This window comes from Chionomys nivalis, chromosome 24 (genome assembly GCF_950005125.1).
Source record: "Chionomys nivalis chromosome 24, mChiNiv1.1, whole genome shotgun sequence".
In the NCBI taxonomy this organism is placed as follows: domain Eukaryota; kingdom Metazoa; phylum Chordata; class Mammalia; order Rodentia; family Cricetidae; genus Chionomys; species Chionomys nivalis.
Window position 1 is genome coordinate 20,878,094 of NC_080109.1, and position 19,323 is coordinate 20,897,416.

The 19,323-nt window shown below is 35.7% G+C and overlaps 1 protein-coding gene across 2 annotated transcripts in view; it reads left to right on the plus strand.

Moving 5' to 3' along the window:
* Nbea (neurobeachin) overlaps nucleotides 1-19,323 on the plus strand; it is a 487,335-nt gene that overhangs the window by 124,393 nt on the left and 343,619 nt on the right. For both annotated transcript variants that reach the window (XM_057757235.1, XM_057757236.1), the window contains exons 14-21: nucleotides 464-543; nucleotides 1,342-1,404; nucleotides 1,491-1,588; nucleotides 2,871-2,963; nucleotides 7,985-8,093; nucleotides 15,925-16,006; nucleotides 16,204-16,327; nucleotides 17,027-17,219. In XM_057757235.1, coding sequence (XP_057613218.1) covers nucleotides 464-543; nucleotides 1,342-1,404; nucleotides 1,491-1,588; nucleotides 2,871-2,963; nucleotides 7,985-8,093; nucleotides 15,925-16,006; nucleotides 16,204-16,327; nucleotides 17,027-17,219 — 842 coding nt within the window. The remainder of the gene's footprint in view (nucleotides 1-463; nucleotides 544-1,341; nucleotides 1,405-1,490; nucleotides 1,589-2,870; nucleotides 2,964-7,984; nucleotides 8,094-15,924; nucleotides 16,007-16,203; nucleotides 16,328-17,026; nucleotides 17,220-19,323) is intronic.

Sequence of the window (19,323 nt, forward strand, 5' to 3'; positions counted from 1 at the left end):
TCATTTACTGACTCAGCATTTGTTGGTGCTTATTAGAGTGTGCGTTGCACATGGGGGAAGAGGATGCAAAAATATTAATTGTGAGGAAGTGGTACAATTTTCTATGTGATGCATGGGATTAAAGGAAGAGTCTATAAATGGGGAGAAGTTTACAGTTCAGAGAAATATTAAGAAATTTGTAAATAAATAGAGAAAAGCATCTCTATTAATATTTGGACTTGGATTTTTTTTTGCTAGTAGTGATATATTGGAAAGTTAAAACAGCTCTTTCTCCTAAATCTAACATTCAGAAAATAATATGGGATTGCAAAAACCTAAAAATTAATTTCATTCTTATAGTTTTGAAATTGTAAAACATCACCAGCAACAATTATGACTTTGAAAACATTTAATGAATAATTATACAGAATTTAAATATAATTGCATTAATCTTATTTAATAGCATGGCTTATTTTCTTTCCAGATGGTCCCCGGCCATCACAGAAAGAGATCATATCACTTCGGGCGTTTATGCTGCTTTTTCTGAAACAGCTCATACTAAAGGTAAGATAACTTTGTTTTACAGCGCAATGATTTGGTGAAAAGGAACTATTGTCAAAGTTTAAATATTATTGTCATTAAATTATTAAGAATGCTTTTTCATGTTGCTCTACAAACGTTGTAATAGTGCCATTTTGCACCTAAATTTGGTCAAATATTAAGATGGCTCATGTTAAGTGGTATGGATATGCTAAAGAGATGTGCCCATTAAGATAAGGAACATATGAAAAAGAATTGAGCAGAAAACTTTATTCTGAAAAATGGCATGTGTTCCATTTTAGCTAAGATTGTGGAAAGTTTTGTCATGGAGGGTTTTCTAGAGTAAGGTGGTTTTAAGACAATACACAGGCAGAGTTGAACAACACTACACACGGTGATCCCATAAACCCCGTGTATTCATGGCTTTATGGAAGCAGCAGATAACAGAGCACAGTAACGTGAAGCCATCACAGTCTGCTGACTTCTTTTGTTGAGATGAGGCATTGTTTACATAGTCTTCGCTGACTTTGAACTTACAGAGATCCACCTGCTTCCTGAGATCTGATTCTAAACACTTGTGCTAGCACTCCTGACCCTAAGTTTTAATAGTTTCCGTCCTATTAAAACATTAAACACAGTTATAATATTTTAAGTAGTTACTTCTCAAAAGAAACAAAATAGATTTTAAATTATGAAACATGGGGGAATTTTAATGAACTTATTGCTTTTAAATTTCTGTTAACTTCTCTGTCATTGATTTTGATACCTTTCTTTAAAGTCTTAACTTCAGATTTTAATTAACTGCAAAATATTTTTAATTAGGATCGAGGTGTGAAAGAAGATGAACTTCAGAGTATATTAAATTATTTACTTACAATGCATGAGGTAGAGTATATTTTGCATCTTTCATTTTAATTATTCAAAACTTACAGTACAATTTTAACTAATTACTGTTATTTACTATTATGCAGGATGAGAATATTCATGATGTATTACAGTTATTGGTGGCTTTAATGTCAGAACACCCAGCCTCAATGATACCAGCTTTTGATCAAAGAAATGGAATAAGGTATGATCACAATAGCAGTAGTGTTAGTTGTGCGCCCTAGACTATTCTGTGAGTAAAAGAAAGGAGAAAAGGGAAAAGCTGCCAGTTCCCGTATTCTTGGAGAGCTAATGAACTGTACAGAAATGGTTTCAAGTCTGAAGCTGAGTAATTGTGCAGACCTTTCCTAGTGGGAAAAGCAGATTTATTTATTTTTGCAAGAGCACAATAAAAATACGGTGCATTTCAGAAAAAGAAGATGGAAAAGAATTATGGAGAGAGAGTGACAGACAGACAAGACAGACCGTTCAGATTTAGTGCTCAATATCTTGCTCATATATGTGTATCTGTGTCTCTGTGTATGTCTGTGTGTGTGTATTGAATGCTTTATAGTCAGCAACATGAGTGAAAAGGGAGAGACTAATGAGTGAGAGCATCAGAAATCATTTTACTCATTAATATATAGAGATGATGTCCTGAGACAAAGGTGGTGGCTTAGTACTGAGAATTACAGATTTTTCTTGATCAGAATTCTTTTTTTTTGTTTTTCGAGACAGGGTTTCTCTGTAGCTTTGGTGCCACCCTAGAATTCTTACGAACATAAACCTATAATTTAGCTCCTAGATAGAGATTTCCTTTAAATTTTTTTGCAGTCTCAACAAAATGAGCAAAAAATTTAAAAAGAGAATAAATTTTATTTAATTCTGTTATTTTATTTTACTTTTGGTGCTGGGGTTCAACCCCACAGCATTACATGCTGGAGACAAAGCTTACCACTGAGCTACATCTCCAGACCCAGTTTTGCTGTTTGTTTAGTTGGACATAATAAGCCCTGATGATAATGCACCTCTGAACTGTGCAGCTAGCAATATGACAATAAGTCTGTAAGACCTGAAACAAATGTTTCTTGTGGATGCAGTGAACCTGAGAGGTACGGGAGGATTATTAGTATTTATATCACATGTCAGCATATACCAATGGATTTGCATGTGATTTTTCTCCTGCTGTATTATCCCTGTGTTGTGAGCCTGTCCTTTTCTAATATTAATAATACTCTCTAAATTTTCCTAACAGAAATGACAAGTAGGTGTCAGCCTGTGGCTCACTTAACAGTCACAAAAAATATAAAGTCAACATGTTCAGGTATTAAAGTCCTAAGAGCAGTGGAGATATGGTCTAAGTATGGATCCAGGAATTGTGATTTTTTTTGTTCAGTGTGCTGGAAAGCAATATTTATAATGTATTCATAAAGTACTGTTTCCTTTGTAATATTAGTTAGGTGCTTAAAAGATCATTTGTTTTGTAGGGTGATCTACAAATTGTTGGCTTCTAAAAGTGAAAGCATCTGGGTACAAGCACTGAAAGTTCTGGGGTATTTTTTGAAGCATTTAGGTCACAAGTAAGTTGATGTTTTCATAATGAATTACAGAAATAGCTACTAAAATTTTTCATGAGTTTTGTATTTCATTTTCAGCGTATGAAATTTTGTTTAATAAAAAGTATACAATGGAAAAAGTAAAAATAATAGATGCATCTTTATAAAGTAATGTTTTATTAATAGTAAATTATTGAACAAGATCACAATGTATGTAAGAGTTAATTTCTACATTCTAGTGTAGGTAAACTACGAATTTTAAGAATATAATGAAATAGACTTGTTAAAATAAAGTGCACATCTGTATTACTTCGGTGAAAACTTCTGTGACCAGGAATGCTGTATACATTGCGTCTCCAGGAGATGTACTCCCAGGGCTACACGCTGATTGGTAGTTTACTTAATTGTTTTTAATCTTTTCTAACAGTGAGCCCCATTGATATTTTGTGATTGTACAACCTACAATAACATACTTCCTCAAATTCTTTTTCTGTAAGCTGCAGCTGTTGTCTATCTTCTTCAGAATATCAGCATTCTTTTAAAGACTGTATTCTATGCAAATGAAAGTTATTGGCACTGCCGTAAACGTTGCTGCCTGATATTTTTCCAAATCTCAATTTTGTTTTAAATTTTGTCTGTTGCCCAAGTTTAAATTTAAAAAAAAAAAATCACCTTGGCCATATGTTGCTTTAAAGCACAACTGTAGACTAGAAGCAAAAAGCATGCTGCCACAAAATTCGTGAGCACACAGGGAATTGTTTCTTTGAATAATTTTGGGGAATTTATGCAGAGTTCAGCCAACTTAGAATGAGTGGAAAATAGTAATTACTGCTGACTAACACTGTATAAATTTAATAGAAAGAAATAAGAGGAAAACAAGTGTTTTAGTTAGTAGGAAGACTAGAATTTTCCTTTTTTATGACCTAAAAAGCAGAGATGACATAAGTAGAGTGACTTGGGAAGACTGAGGAAAACAGGAGCATGGAGTAAGTCAGGAAGTCAAATGCCTAAGCATTTTATGATGAGAGACAGAATTCAAGTGACAGCAAACAGTCAACTGTTGTGACTGTTAATTGTGAAATGCTGTCTAAAAACTGGAGCATTATTTACCGTGTTAAATTAGAAAGGTAAGTATTTTTACAAAATTGTAAAGCTTTCAAAATATTGAGTATCTGTGTGAATAAAATCAAGATAAATTTATACTGTGGAACTCTTACACATGAAATGTAGGGTATTGGAGAAATGGCTTAGTGGTTAAGAGCTTTTACTGCTTTTCCAGAAGTCTTGAGTTCGATTCCCAACATGCCTTTCAGGTGCATTACAACCACTTACAACTTCATCTCGAAGGAATCTGATGTTACTGGTCTCCTTAAACAGCTGCACCCCGGTGCATACCCCCTGAGACACATAAACATACATATAATTAAAAAGTAAATATATAAATATTAAACAAAAAGTGAAATGTACCTTAAAATGTGACATATATAACAATAGATATCACTTGTAAAGTAAATGTAAAACACACTAAAATCAATGTTTTAAGGAAAAAGTTATAGTCAATTATAGAAGTAAAACTTGGTCTGTTTGTATATATAATAATCAAATGACTGAGACAGAGATCAAAAAATGAACAGGGAAGACCACATAAATACAAAACAAAAAAGGTAAGATCATGATCTATATATTTGATTTACTTATTATTATGCAAGCCAAGAAAGATGAAGTATATTTTATATTGTTGAGGTTAAAGCGTTAATAAAATAGAATTTAGAAACACTTGTAATTTATAGCCTTGAGATACACTAACTATACCTGTCTCTGTCTGCAACAGTCAAAATGAAAAGTATTTCTGTAAGATGAACATGATATACTTTCACAAACCTGTGAAAATTTCTAGTGTTGTAGTAGACATCAGTGAAAAATTCTAAAATGTTGAAACAACTGAAAATTTCTTCCAGACATGAAATAAGTTGAAGTGAGAGAAAAAAAAACACAAATCAGTTCTTCTATCTAAATATTTAAAAAAAACTGTCCTGTTTACCTTGTCTCACTCTGCCCTCATTGCTTTGATTAGGTTGGAAGCACACTCTTCGTACTATAGAACTAGACAAATATACACAATACAAAACAGATTCAAGAAATTATAAACTTAATAATAATTCGGGGTTGGAGCAAGACTCAGCAGTTAAGTACACCGGCTGCCCTCCTGAGGACCCAGGTTCTATTCTGGCGTCCACACAGTGACTCACAACCATGTGTAACTGCAGTTCCTGAGGTTCCAGTGATCTCTTCTGGCCTCCATGAACACTGTTGCACATGATGCTCAAAAATACATGAAGCAAAACACCAACACATGCAAAACAAATGCTTAAAGGAGTATGCATAGCCATCAATTCACAAAAAGGAATTACAGGACAAGAATGATCATACAAAACAATTTAGAACAAAACAAAACAAACTCACAAATGAATTGAATACAGAAAAAGGAAAGTAGTAACTAATGATTCAGAAAATAGCAGATTATGAAGGCTGCTTTTAAATAAAAATGATAAATTATAATTTACCACAATAGGAAATGTGAATATATAAGCCATACTTTAGGAGCGATATGAAAAGAATTTCTTTCCAATAACTAACACTCCATGAAAGGATCATTTTACCACTCATACTTAGCTTCCTTTAGAACACTCCTAAACAGAATGATTTATCTAGAGTGTCATATATTGGACAAACTACAGGATATAAGGAAGCCTTGGATTAGATAAACTACATCTCAGACAAAAACAGAATTGATTCAGATTAAATTAATCAGCATCAGAAACAGAGACTGGGGAACTTGCAAGATACTTGGAGAGTGAACCTTATAAATATTCTCTGGTAAAAAAGGATGTCACAGAATTCAAATATAATTCAACCAAGTGAAAATAAACCCAGAACGTAAGACAATTATTAAATTATTTAGGATTTCTTTAAGGGAATGTCTCCAGCCTTGTTCTAAATTTTCATATTTCTTAAGAAGCAAGAAAATAATAACTTAAGCTTCAGCCTGGTATCTGTATGCATAGACATCTACTTGAGAAAAGGGGAAACTGGTTTGTACTTGTCATTGCTCTTGAGTGTTCCCAGTGTCATTGCTTATGGTTAAATAATGGAAGGAATCCAAAGCTATGTGAGTTCTCACAATGGAAATTTCTTTACAAACTTCACAAACTAATTCATGCTGTGATATAATGGGCCCCCTAAACATGATACTCAGAAAAAAGCATATGCAAAAGAGGTACACATTTTAGGGTTCTCTTTTGTGGAATATCTACAGTGCAGATTTGTTGCTGCTTTGGACTGTCAGTGGAAATGGGGATTTAGTGTAAATTCGTCTGTGGAAACTTTCAGGATGGTAAAAATGTTTTATATCGGGGGATTGTGGGGATACCACTTTTTTTTCAGGAATAACTTTCAAAATATTCAAACACACACACATAAAAAAAACCCCACATACCCAAGTTAATAAATTTGTAGTGGTTGATACCATATACAAAAAGAGAAGATTCAAAATTAAGGGCAATATATTGTGTGTATAATAAGGAAAAAACAATTGAGAAGACAAATATAAAAGGAAAAGTCATTGAAGAGGACACCAGGAGAAAAAAAAAAGTTCATATAATACTCATCAAGATGACAGATTTGAAAACTGTTAACTTTAGTAAGTGTTGACAAAAATGTACATTATTGGGAGTTTCACAATTACTGGAGAAATTATGTATTGATATATTTATATGTATATGTATATATATATATATATTCATTTTTGGACACAGTGTTTCTTTGTGCTCTTGAACTTGCTCTGTATACCAGGCTACCCTCAGACTCACTGAGATCTTCTTGCTTCTGGCTCCTGAGTGCTGGGATTAAAGGTGTGAGCCACCATTGACTGGCCATTAAACAATTTTTCAAAAAGACAGATATTTATGCTGTATGATAAGTAATTCTTAATGTAGAGGACTATCACTTAGCTGTACAGATGTTCATATGGCATTGCTACTAATAATGAGATATTAGAGACAACATGATAAAAATAAGAAGGAGAAATTGAATAAATACATAATTCATACACTGGCATGAAATTTGGTCACTTCATGAATTTAATGACTTAAAATTACTTTTGAATCTTAATATAATCAAGAAAGTTATGAAAGGGAGCAGTATATAGAACCATTTATTTAAAACTAAAAATTCAAAAACAATATTATAAATTTAGGAATTTATGCTGCTCTTATGAGTTATGTCATCAGTATTCTTGCAAGTACTGCCCTACGGTTACACAATTTCTTTTTCTGAAAAGAAAGGCTTCACTTGTGGAGGTGGCTGTCAGTACTGTGCTTGTCACACCAGCATTAGTACTTGAGATTAGATTCCTAGCACCCATTGAAACCGGGCATAGTGGTACATGTTTGTAACCTCATGCTGATAGAGGGGCACAGGGATAGACAGTCTTCTCAAGGTTCTACAATCTTACCAAACAATGACCAAACCTTTATATAGATGAGACTAGAGGGGACATTGGATATTCATACCAAAACAGGAGGGGAGCACTGAGATCAGTGGAAGTAAACAGAGCAGTGCTATTTTAATCTGTGGGCAACTGCAGACATAAGCACTGATGAGATGGAGGATTATTTTCTCTCCAACATCAAGTATACATGTTCACTTTTACCATCCTTAGATGGTTTTAATGTTAAGATTTCCTATAGACTATATTAGGGATTTGGAAGTATGTGTTCTGTGGATTATGGTTAATTTCTAAAACCATCTAGATAATCAGTAGAATATGGAAATAATAACTGCCAATCATCACATATGGTTATGTAATTTGAATATATCTCATATTCTCATTGTATGGAGGATTTCCTTGAGAACTGTTTAAATAACTTGTATGGTATTAGCAGTTAGTAGTGTTATGAACTGTTGCTGGTTTTTATAGATGATCGTCAATAAAATAATTAATTGTATGATTCTGCATTTGTTTGTGTTTACCTCCATGTCTCCAGGCGAAAAGTTGAAATTATGCATACCCATAGTCTCTTCACTCTTCTTGGAGAAAGACTGATGCTGCATACAAACACTGTAACTGTCACCACATACAACACACTTTATGAGGTAAAGTAAAGAAAAAAAAAACTGTGACAAGAATTCTGAGTATGTATGCTAGAAACCTCTGTGTGTGATGGAGATGAGTGCCTAAACCAGTTAACATCCCAGCTGAGGATGAGTACCGTGCTAGTTAGTTTTTGCCAACTTGATACAAACATACACATAACCGGGAAAGGGGAATCTTAATGGAGAAAGCGCATAGATTGGCCTGTGGGAAGTCTCTTGATTAATGATTGATGTGAGTAATGCTGTTCCTCAGCAGGTAGTCCTGGGCTGTATAAAAAGGAAGGCTGAACATTCCATGGGTAGCAAGCCAGTAAACAGCGTTTTTTCATAGCCTCTGCTATGGAAGTTCTTGCTTTGAGCCCCATCCTGACCTCTCTCAGAGATGCAGTGTGACCTGAGAGCTGTAAGCTGAAGCAAACCCTTTCTTCCACAAGTTGCTTTTGATCATGATTTTTTGTCACAACAATAGAAACGCTAATTTAAGACAGATGCTTATAATTTCCTTTTTAAAAACACATCCACATGTCCTCATGTTGTTCTAAGAGCTTTTCTTTGAATATAGGTTTGCTGCTTTGCTTCCTCGTCTTCCCACACAGACAGTATTCCCATATTGTAAATATTAGTTCCACGCCACATCCTGTGCTCTCCTCCATTTCTGATATGGAGTCACTACTCACCTTAAGACAGAGTTGGCATTGAGATGAAGTGTGGGTTAGAACCATTTGTAAAAGTGATGTACTGAATTGTATTAAAATCTCATCATTTCCATATAGAAACCCTCTCTCACCCCTTCTTCCAAAGTGTCTTAGTCAGTGTTCTTTTGCTGTAAAGAGACACCATGACCAAAGCAACTCTTAGAAAGAATTTAATTGGGGTGGCTCACTTACATTTTCAGAGGTTCGGTCCATTATCATACAGAAAGCATGGTGGCGTGCAGGCATGCAGACAGATGTGGTGCTGGATCCATCTTGATCAGAAAGAATCAGGGAGTCGACTATCACACTGGGAGGTATCTTGATCATGGGAGAACACAAAGCTCACCCCCCACAGTGACATACTTCCTTCAACAAGGCCACACCTAATAGTGCCTGTCCCTTTGGGGGCCATTTTCTTTCAGAACACCACAGACACCATGGCCAAGCAAATTCTCTTTTAAAAAAACATTTAATTGAGGTCTTGCTTGAAGTTTCAGAGGGTTGCTCCATTATTGTCGTAGCTGGAAGCACATCTGCATACAGACCAGTTCTGGAACAGTATCTGAGAGCTTTGTAGTCAGAGAGAGGGCGACACTGTGACTGCCCACTCCCGGTGACACATCTCTTCTTCATCTTTCCAAGCAGTGCTCCAGCTTGCGGGACTAAACATGTAAATACATCAGCTGTGGAAGCCATTCTTATCCCGTCCCCCCAGACAGGAACTGCACACCACTACCTTGCCAACACCAGTAACTTGCCAGGGTTCACCTTAGCTCTCCTTTCTTCACTTTGTCTTCAGTGGTCCTTTTTTGCTTCTGTAACTTGTTGGCAAACATATGTAAGTGAAGGCTATATTTTAATATTCTTAAGTGCTGGAAATGATCAAAAGTAAAGTAATATGGAATATGTAAAATTTATAAGAGTTGTAAATTTTAGAGTCCGTGTATAGTTTTATTGGCTTGATGCTGCTTGGTTGTAACACTCCCTGCAGCAGTGTTTGCCATCCTCTCCTGACTTAGCACCACTGCCTGGAACATTAGGAATCATGGTGGTGCAGTAACTCAACAGTGATTCACATGACACTTGACTTACCAAGTCTTACTTTATTTTTTAAAATTATAGTGTGTACATGTCATTTCTGAATAGGAAAAAAAAAGCATTTTTTCTAAACTCACAACTTTAAGAGACAGTGAATTGTGGATTCTTTGTTATGGATGTAGACAGAAAGACCTTCCATCTCTTACATGGGAGTTATAGTTAAACCAAAATGCTCATCCACATTATTAAACTCAGAAAAGCAGCTTTTGGAAAATATAAAAGATAGCACATCATCATTATAAAATATTTTTGAGACTTCAAAATAATACAGGGCAAATTACAACTCGCCTTTTCATGTAAACTGTGATCCATATTTGGTTCCATTCCAGGTTTTGCACAGTTCTCAAGTGAGATAGTTTAATTGTGTTCCGTATCCACAGATAAGTTGTCTGGGAATCTAAATATGTGTAAGTGTAGTCATGAATGACTGCGGCATTGTGACTCTTTCAAGTATTGTCACAGGAATATCACTCATACCATTTTCTCTAATGTTTGCTGACCTTCCCACTTCTCCCACAGAGAAATGTAGCTCCTCTCTGCTGCTTTTAAGCGTGTTTTGCTCATCATGATACACAAAGAGAGCTAACATGCATTCTTCATAAACATACAAAATTAAATGTATGTGCCTCCATTACTACTCAAAAGTATACAGATTCTCATTCACACATGTAGCTCTTATAGTATCTTATACATAGCCTATAGCCCTTTTTAATATTTAATAATGTCTTGCTAATATATCTTTTTATTTCAGTATATTGACTTGTAGGAGGTAAAAAGTAGTTGTTTCCAATAATGAGACAGTAAGTTTATTTAGGCTTTATGTGATTCTTAGAAGGAGCGATAGGTAGTATGACCCAGATGGGCTGTATTCAGTAAGGCTACATTTCAGGAAGATTTGGCTATGTATGATCCCAGGCCTTGATGTCTTGACCCTGCAAGCAGCATTCCATTTTGCTATTTTATATCATTTTTCTTACCTGCTTCCTTGTACAAACACAGGAGTGGGTAACAGTGAAACATCTTGGTCTCTCTGTTTTACCACTTCTGAATTTAACATGTTCACTTTTGTTAGTCATTCCTCAAATTGCTTGATTGGTAGATTCCATCAGCTATCAATGCCGTTTTGAATTAATTCAGTTTTCCCTTTTGAAGCAGTCCATGCAGAACTGAATAAATACCCATAGAGTGGATTGCACTATACAGTGTGGTGAGGTGGTTTTCTTCTATTCACGTGTGTGTTTTGAGACAGTGTCTGTCACTATATTCCTTCGTAATAGTAGCTCCCTCATATGTCTGTTACCTCAGGTTTTAAAACCAGCATATAGTTATTGATATTTTCATTGCCTAGTAAAACAGACATACTGAGACTCACAGATTAAATAATTTGTTCCAATAACATATGCTCATGAAATAGGCAGGTTACATGTACCTAAGAGGGGAAAAATAGCAAAATTGCCTTCAATAAATTACATGAAAAATGTCTTTTGAATCAAAACCTCGCAACGGTGTCAAACCTGGGCTCTGACAGCTGATGACTAGTATTGATTTGCTTTATCTGTGTCTTCATTTTCTAACTGATTAGTTTGCGTTGGCTTGTGATACTTTTCTGGTTTTTTTTTCTTCATCATTTACTTACGTGAATTTCTGAGCCTCTGCTTGTTTTATTACTGACAATTGAACAGGAATTTAATCCTTACATGGAAGTAACAGTGCAATATAGCACAATATATTAAATTTGGAAGTAAATTGTACTCTCCTAGTCTCAGAACTAGAGCATACCACGTTCTTGTGCACGCTTGCATTTCTGTCGGACTTCCTGAGACTGGCTTAGTGGTGAATACAACATCCTCTTACCAAATGCCTGTGTGTTTTGTTTTGGGGATCCAGGTTTGGTTCTCTGCTAAGTCTTAACTAATCAAAGCCAAGCTGTTACTAATTCTTTTAAATAGAGTGAAGAAAACTCAGTAGGTGTCAATTCTCTGACAGTGTATGAACCAGAGATAATGAAATAGGAATAAAAAAAATTACGGGCCTCAAATATCAGTTAGTCATGATGTATGTCTTTTAAATGATAATCATGATGGATAGAAATAAATTTTGAAGGACTCTGAGTTATTAATGAACTCATTTCAAAAATTTAAGAAGACAGTGTCTGTTGTTCATCCCTGCTGATCCTAATCACCAGTATTTGTTTCTTCAGTTAGGCTTTAGTCAGTGCTACCAACAGAACACTCTGAATTGTGAAATGATGTTTGAATGAATTGCTGCTTCTGGACCATCACAATGTGAAGACGGTATCATTTGGGGCTGCTGACATCTATTACAAAATAACTAAACTCAGCCTAGTGGTGGTGGTGCACACCTTTAATCCCAGCACTCAGGAGGCACAGGCAGGTGGATCTGTGAGTTCCAGGTCACCTGGTCTACAGAGCGAGTTCCCCAGCAGCCAGAGCTGTTACACAGAAAAACTCTACCTTGAAAAATCAAAACACAAAAACCAAAACCAAACAAACAACTACAACAAAAAAGAAACATAAACAAACAAACAAACAACAAAAAAAAACCCTAAACTCATGATAGAATTAACTGACAGTAATCAGTTAAATGTTATTTAAGTCAGTGTTCTGAATTTCTTGTTAGGATAAAAATTATTTTATTTAAAACTTATACTTGAGATGATATGTACATGAAATACTGTCTATTAAACTATAAAATCAGGCTTTTTCAGCAAGTATTTTTTAAATTAATTTAGTTCTTTGAAGTTTTCTTTTATGAATGCATATAATTCATTTTGGTTACTCTCTTCTTCCATATTTTCTTCTCTCATCCTCCCTTGTCAATATCTACTTTTCCTTATCTGACCATTTCCAAGATTCATGACTTGGTTTTATTTTGTGACCCATTTAGTTAATGAGGGCCATCTGTGTGACTTCAGGATTAGGATTTTTCATTGGAGCCTGATCGGTCACAGTGCTGGGTACATAACTGAAGGCAGTGACCTTCCATTCTCTGAATCTGTCAATAGATGTCTTGTTACTTTTCTGTTTCTGTAAAGGACATCATAACCAAGGCAACTTGTTGAAGAAAAGAATTCATTGGGGGCTTGTAGTTTCAGAGAGTGAATCCATGGTCCTCCTGGCAGGGAACATGGTAGTAGGAATTCAGGCATATTTCTGGAGTAGTAGCTGAGAGGGTGTGAATGTCCTGCTTAGGTCTGTGCATATGTACACCATTTATTCTCAGCACTTTTCATGTCAGTGAGGCTCTGTATTCACCACCATTCACTGGAAAGAGAGCTTCTCTGATTGAGACTGAGAGTATTAATTGCCAATGATATAAACATAATTTAGAGGGCAGTTGAGTGCTATGTCAATGTAGTTAATCAACAGAATTAAATTATCCTCTAGGGCCCATGAACTCCCTTGCAATGCACTTTTGAGTAAGTTCAGAGTACCATCTATGAATTTCCTCTTATGGAATGGGCCTCAAATCTCAGTGTGGTTAATAGTCTTCCTAACAGTCCTGATACTGTTGTACAGTGTGCATAGACTTTAGGAAAATGTTCTAGTCAGCATCATATAAATTATGAGGTAGTGAAAAGCAAACAAACAAAAAACAATGACAAAGATACCATGTCTCCAGTGAGCACTGGGAGTTGGTAAGTCACAAAAGAAGCTGCCATAGTTAGCACATTAGACTAACGTCTTCCAGTAACAGAAGGAATATGAAATAAAATAAAATTTAATGTTTAGCACTGCACTCAAATCTATGTCTATAAACACCGTGCTTATAAAGGTACCTCTATGCTTAAAATTTAGTCTTTCCTATCCTTTCCAGCACAGCTGCCATCTGTCACATGTGGCTTCACTGTAAGTGTTAAATGCATGCAGAACTCATGGGGGCTCCTCCGTCTTATTTTGTGTTAGCTTAGGGTAAGGGCTTACCTTCTGTATATTCCTCTTATAAGTCAGTTGAACCTTTGGGGACCACTTTGAGTCCCTCACTACCATTAAAAGCTTTATTCCTATATTCATCTCTCCTGGGTTTAGATGCATTATTTCCTTCCCTCTTTTAATATCTCACGTAGGACCTTAATAACAGTTTCCTATGTTTTATTGCTTCATAGAAGCATGTTTTTTTTCCTTGTCTCCAGAACATTAATTAAGTAAATTGATGCTGGAAATGTAGCTCCACTTAACAACCGTTTTCCATTTCCAAACATTAAGCAATGTGTGGGCACGTAACTTGTTTTTAACAAATACATGCTGAAATCGTTTCCTAAATATATTTGTATAGCTTGTATAAACCTTTCATATTTGAATGTACTATAGTCATGAAGTACTTTCACACAAGAGCCCTATAATCTTTGTAGCAGGTTTATGGATAAGCACTACCATTACTGTCCTCAGTGTCTCATGACAAAGCAAAGCTTTAAAAAGGCAACAGGAAAATCAGTGGTGCATTGAGCCAAATTTTGTTTCCTGTACAATGTGATTTATTCTCTCTTAGTTGAGAAGGGTTTGAAGATTTTAACACAAAAGAACATGGTCTGCTGCCTTCCCTGAAAGTACACAGTTATTCTGAGTATCATCTTTGTAACAGGAATTATCTGGAATCTTGTCCTTTGGGATTTGGGGGAAAATTGGTATGGAAACCCTTTTAGATATGTACCAGCTACTGTTCTTTGATATATGGTATTCAAAGAGATTGTTGTCTTATGTATCAGCTCCTTCTAGACATTCACGCTTACACACACTGTTCAGAAAACATTCCAACACTATTTAGTTTAACATTGTTTATTTTAAAACAAAAGTGTGGGTAGTTCTATCCAATATTTGTCACTTAAGTAATAATAGACAATGTCTAATTTCAAGTTTATACATTTTTCATATATACCTCTCATTTATCTCTGTAAGTTTCCTGTTCTCTCTTTGGTCTAAGTAAAGTAAAAGAAAAATGCTTCCCTTCTGGATGTCATGGCTTTCTTCTCAGAAGCCACCATCCTTGTATACTAACTTACTCCTTCCAGTCTAGCTTTTACCTTAGAGCTCTGCATAACTGGTCTCAAAATTAACATTGATACTTTAGCCACAAATTTTTGTATTGTTACTGTGTTTGTCTGGTTTTTTTTTTTTATGGATATTTAGAGTTTGACATGTCTGCTCTAAGTAAAAAACGAAGTCACTGATAGGAAATGCTGTCTTTAGTGAAGTGCTTCTCTGCTGAAGTATATGTATATAGACAGACGGGTAGCTAGATAGAAGCATAGAGACAAGTGTGGTTAAAGCCCGGAGTACATGAAAGACCACACACATTCTTTATTTTTGTGCCTCATTTATTCTTTCTGTCACTTACTGATTACTGATATGTGTCAGCTTCTGATGTTAATCGTGGGAACATAAGCAAGATGTGCAAAATTTTAGTCAAAAATAGAAATATGAATTTTAGATTTCTATATGCGGCATAATTTTGCTAACATTTGTTGATTTTTTATTAACATGACACACAACATTGCATATTTATAATTTAAAACAAGACTGTATTAAAAGTGTGTGGCGGCGTAAATGAATGCAGAAAGATTATAAAAATATATACAGCTTTAATAAGGAAATAGACTTACAGGACCACAGGTTCCCGCGGAGAACAGGAGAAGCAGAGCAAAAAAGGGCTGCTGGGATCACGCCCAGCAGATTTATCAGTAAACATTAGCCCAAGGCGAACACGCCCCCAATGGGTGGGGCTATATCCCTACATCAGTGTATACTGAAAGCCTGTTTCGAACAGAACAAATTTTATATTAGCTAATTAGTCTTTCCTTCTATAGATAACAGTGTCTGACTTTTGTCTTTATCCAAAGTAAGTAAAATTTGTGGTATATAGATTTTAGTTTAGGAATATATGTAATTTATTAGAAAGCTCCTTTGGGAGAGATTTCATTTGATTGGAAATTACTCTAAATGTTTTAAAGATTATTTAACTACAGTTTGCAGTTTTAAATTTTTTTTCTCTAAATGAAGTTAAAAATTTTCATCTTTCAGATCTTGACAGAGCAAGTGTGTACTCAAGTTGTGCATAAACCACACCCTGAGCCAGACTCTACAGTGAAAATTCAGAACCCAAGTGAGCAGATGCCACTCTTTTCTACTACATGGTGGTTATGTGGTCATGTGTGGGACTAAATCAGAGCTTGCGGTCCTTTCAGTGTGCACATTTTATGGCAGCTGCACTCCACTGTCAGAGCTAAGCATTTGGTTGAAAATTAGTAAATGTGTTGTCTTAGTTACATTTTTACATTTTAATTCAGATTTTGTTTATAGTGATTCTCAAGGTGGTGGCAACATTGTTAAAGAACTCAACACCAAGTGCAGAATTGATGGAAGTTCGTAGGTTGTTCTTATCTGACATGATCAAGCTTTTCAGTAACAGCCGTGAAAACAGAAGGTAAACAGTCTGGTTTTATATTTTCTCTGCCATTGATTTTGAATCATTTTCAAATAAAAAATTCAAATATTTTAAAAAATATTCTTAATCATTTTAAAAGACATCTTTTTACCAATTTTATAGGCTTTTATTTGGTTGACCTAGTATATTTAATTAAATATATGTATGAAAATACAGATCCACAGATTTGTACTTGGAATGTGATCAGCTATCCCTGATACTGTCACCAGTGTGCCTTTAGTACATTGTGTTGACTTTGCCCACACTCACCTGTGCTTTCCTGTCATGTCACTGATTCTTGTTCTGCATTTACAGCTTCCTAGCTCAGATACGGTATGCGCAGTCAGAGTCCATGAGTTTGTGGTCATTTCCTAAGCTTCTAACAAATTTTATGTATTCATGTGAAACATTGGGCCCAGGTTAGTGTAGTTGGATTGGGGTGCCTGATGAGCAAACTGAGTGCATTGCGAGTACTCATGGTGATGAGAGCATTCAGAAACAATAACCAACTCTGAGCAGGAGAGTTAGGAAGTAATTTTGATTAATAATTCATATTTTCTAGGAAAGAACGAAATTGGTGGAAGTTACAGAATACATAGAATAATTTTGTGCTCAGATTATATTTTCTTTATTTTATCTACATTTCAGAGAAGTAAATGGTAATTTTCATATTCTTAATGAGCTCTTTTTCTTACTTAGATGCTTACTGCAGTGTTCAGTGTGGCAGGATTGGATGTTTTCTCTTGGCTATATCAATCCCAAAAGTTCTGAGGAACAGAAGATTACTGAGATGGTCTACAACATCTTCCGGATTCTTTTGTATCATGCAATAAAATATGAATGGGGAGGCTGGAGAGTCTGGGTGGACACACTCTCAATAGCCCATTCCAAGGTAATGGACCCAGCATGTGTTGTTATTGAAGTTTCCGCAATGGAGTAAATGGCTATAAACGCTCATCTGGTGCCACCTGGTGGCCATTCTCAGTTATGGCCCATTCCTTTATCCTAGGTTTGATTTTGTGCTTTTCTGCCCTTTGGTGAGACTGTAGAACTTGACGGTGGTTTCAAGATCATTTAATTCAAACACAAAAAACACAAAGACTTAAATTAGAAATTTTGTTTTAATAAAACTTAAAAGTTAAAGTGTGTGTATAAGTGTGTAAGTCATTCTACTACTGGGAGTCAGGGTGATTTATGAGAGCCGGTTCTCTCCTTCCACTTTCTGGGTTCAGGGATTGTTGGCAAGCATCTTTCCCTGATGAGCCATCTCACTGTCCCCTTAATTGAGAATTTTACTGTGTGTGTTTGTAGCAGATGTGAGAACCTGAGTCTGAATCAGGTTTTTTAACTAAACCATACTCAAATCTTACAAGCATATGTTATGAAATAGTAGCTGAAATGCACTTCTATAGATGTTTTAAAGTAATCAGATTCATTATCAAGTGAATAATAAATACTTGAAAATAATAAATAATAAATGGGACTTGGCTGAGTGGATAAAGTATTTTCTGTACAAGCATGTGGACCTGAATTTGAATTCCCTTCATCCACATAACAGACGAGGCATGGCTGGGCAGAGTTTACCACCAGTGCTGGGGAGCATGATGGGAAATCCCAAGGGCTCTCTGGCTATCTCTAGGCAAAGTCATGCATCCCTGTTCAGTAAGAAATGCTGTCTCAAAAAATGAGTTGCCAATAGTGATTGAAGAGACATCTCAGTGTCAGTGCCTTCTGAATGTACCCACCTTCCACGTATACATTTAGTTTGTTCCATATTAGGCAATGCTGGCCTCAAACTCAAAAAGGTCTCTCTCTGTTTCTGTCACCTTAGTGTTGAGATTAAAGGTATGCACTTTTAACAATATTTTTAATTATAGTGTTGTAGTCAGTGTTGTATTGTTGTGAAAAAGAGAGACACCATGACCGAGGTAATGCTTAAAAAAGAAAACATTAAACTGAGGCTTACCTTGCTTGCAGTTTCAGAGATAAGTCCATTATTGTCATTGCAGGAAGCATTATGGCAGGCAGGAATTGTGCAGGAGAGATAGCTGAGGCCTACTTCCTGATCCACAAACAGTAGGTGGGGGGGCCTAATATGAACTTTTGGGGGTGCTGGAGAGATGGCTCAGAGATCCTGAGTTCAGTTCCTGGCAATCATGTGGTGGTTCACAACCATCTATAATGAGATCTGATGCCTTCTTCTGGCAGGCAAGGATACATGCAGGCAGAACACTATATACATAATAAAGAAATTATCTTAAAAAAATTTAATATGGACTTTTGAAACTTCAAAACCCACCCCCAGTGACACATTTCCTCCAACAAAGCCACACTTACTCCATAAAGTCCACACCTCCTGATTCTTCTCATCCTTCTCAAATAATACCACTTCCTGATGACTAAACATTCAAATATATGGGCCTAGAGAGACCATTAGTGTCCAAACCACTTTATATATTATCTTCCAATATATTTTAATTCTAGGATTCTATCTCTCCCTATTAAACTTTGAATAGTACTTGTCTTTGGTAAGGAGAGTACTTCATTCGTGCACACATTATATTCTAGTAATTCAAAGTTGTGATTCTTCAGCTGTAAGTAGCATCACAGAAGAAATGTGGACATCCAAAATTAGGCAACTAATCCAGTTATGTTGTAATTAAGTTTTGTGGTTTAGAAAACTCATAATTTGTCCCTTCCCCTTTTTTGAGACAGGGTTTCTCCGTAGCTTTTTATCTGACTTTTAGATTTATTTAATGTGTATGGATATTTTTCACATATATGTCTGGGGACCACATTGGTTTCTGGTACTTGACGTCAGGAAGAGGGCATCAGATCCCTTGGAACTGGAGTTATGGACAGTTGTAAGCTGTCATGTGAATGCTGAGAATCAGACCTGGAACCTCTGCAAAATCATAAGTGCTTTTAACCACTGAGAATCTCTTTAGCCCTCTCCATAGCTTTGGAGCCTGTCCTGGAACTAGCTCTTGGAGACC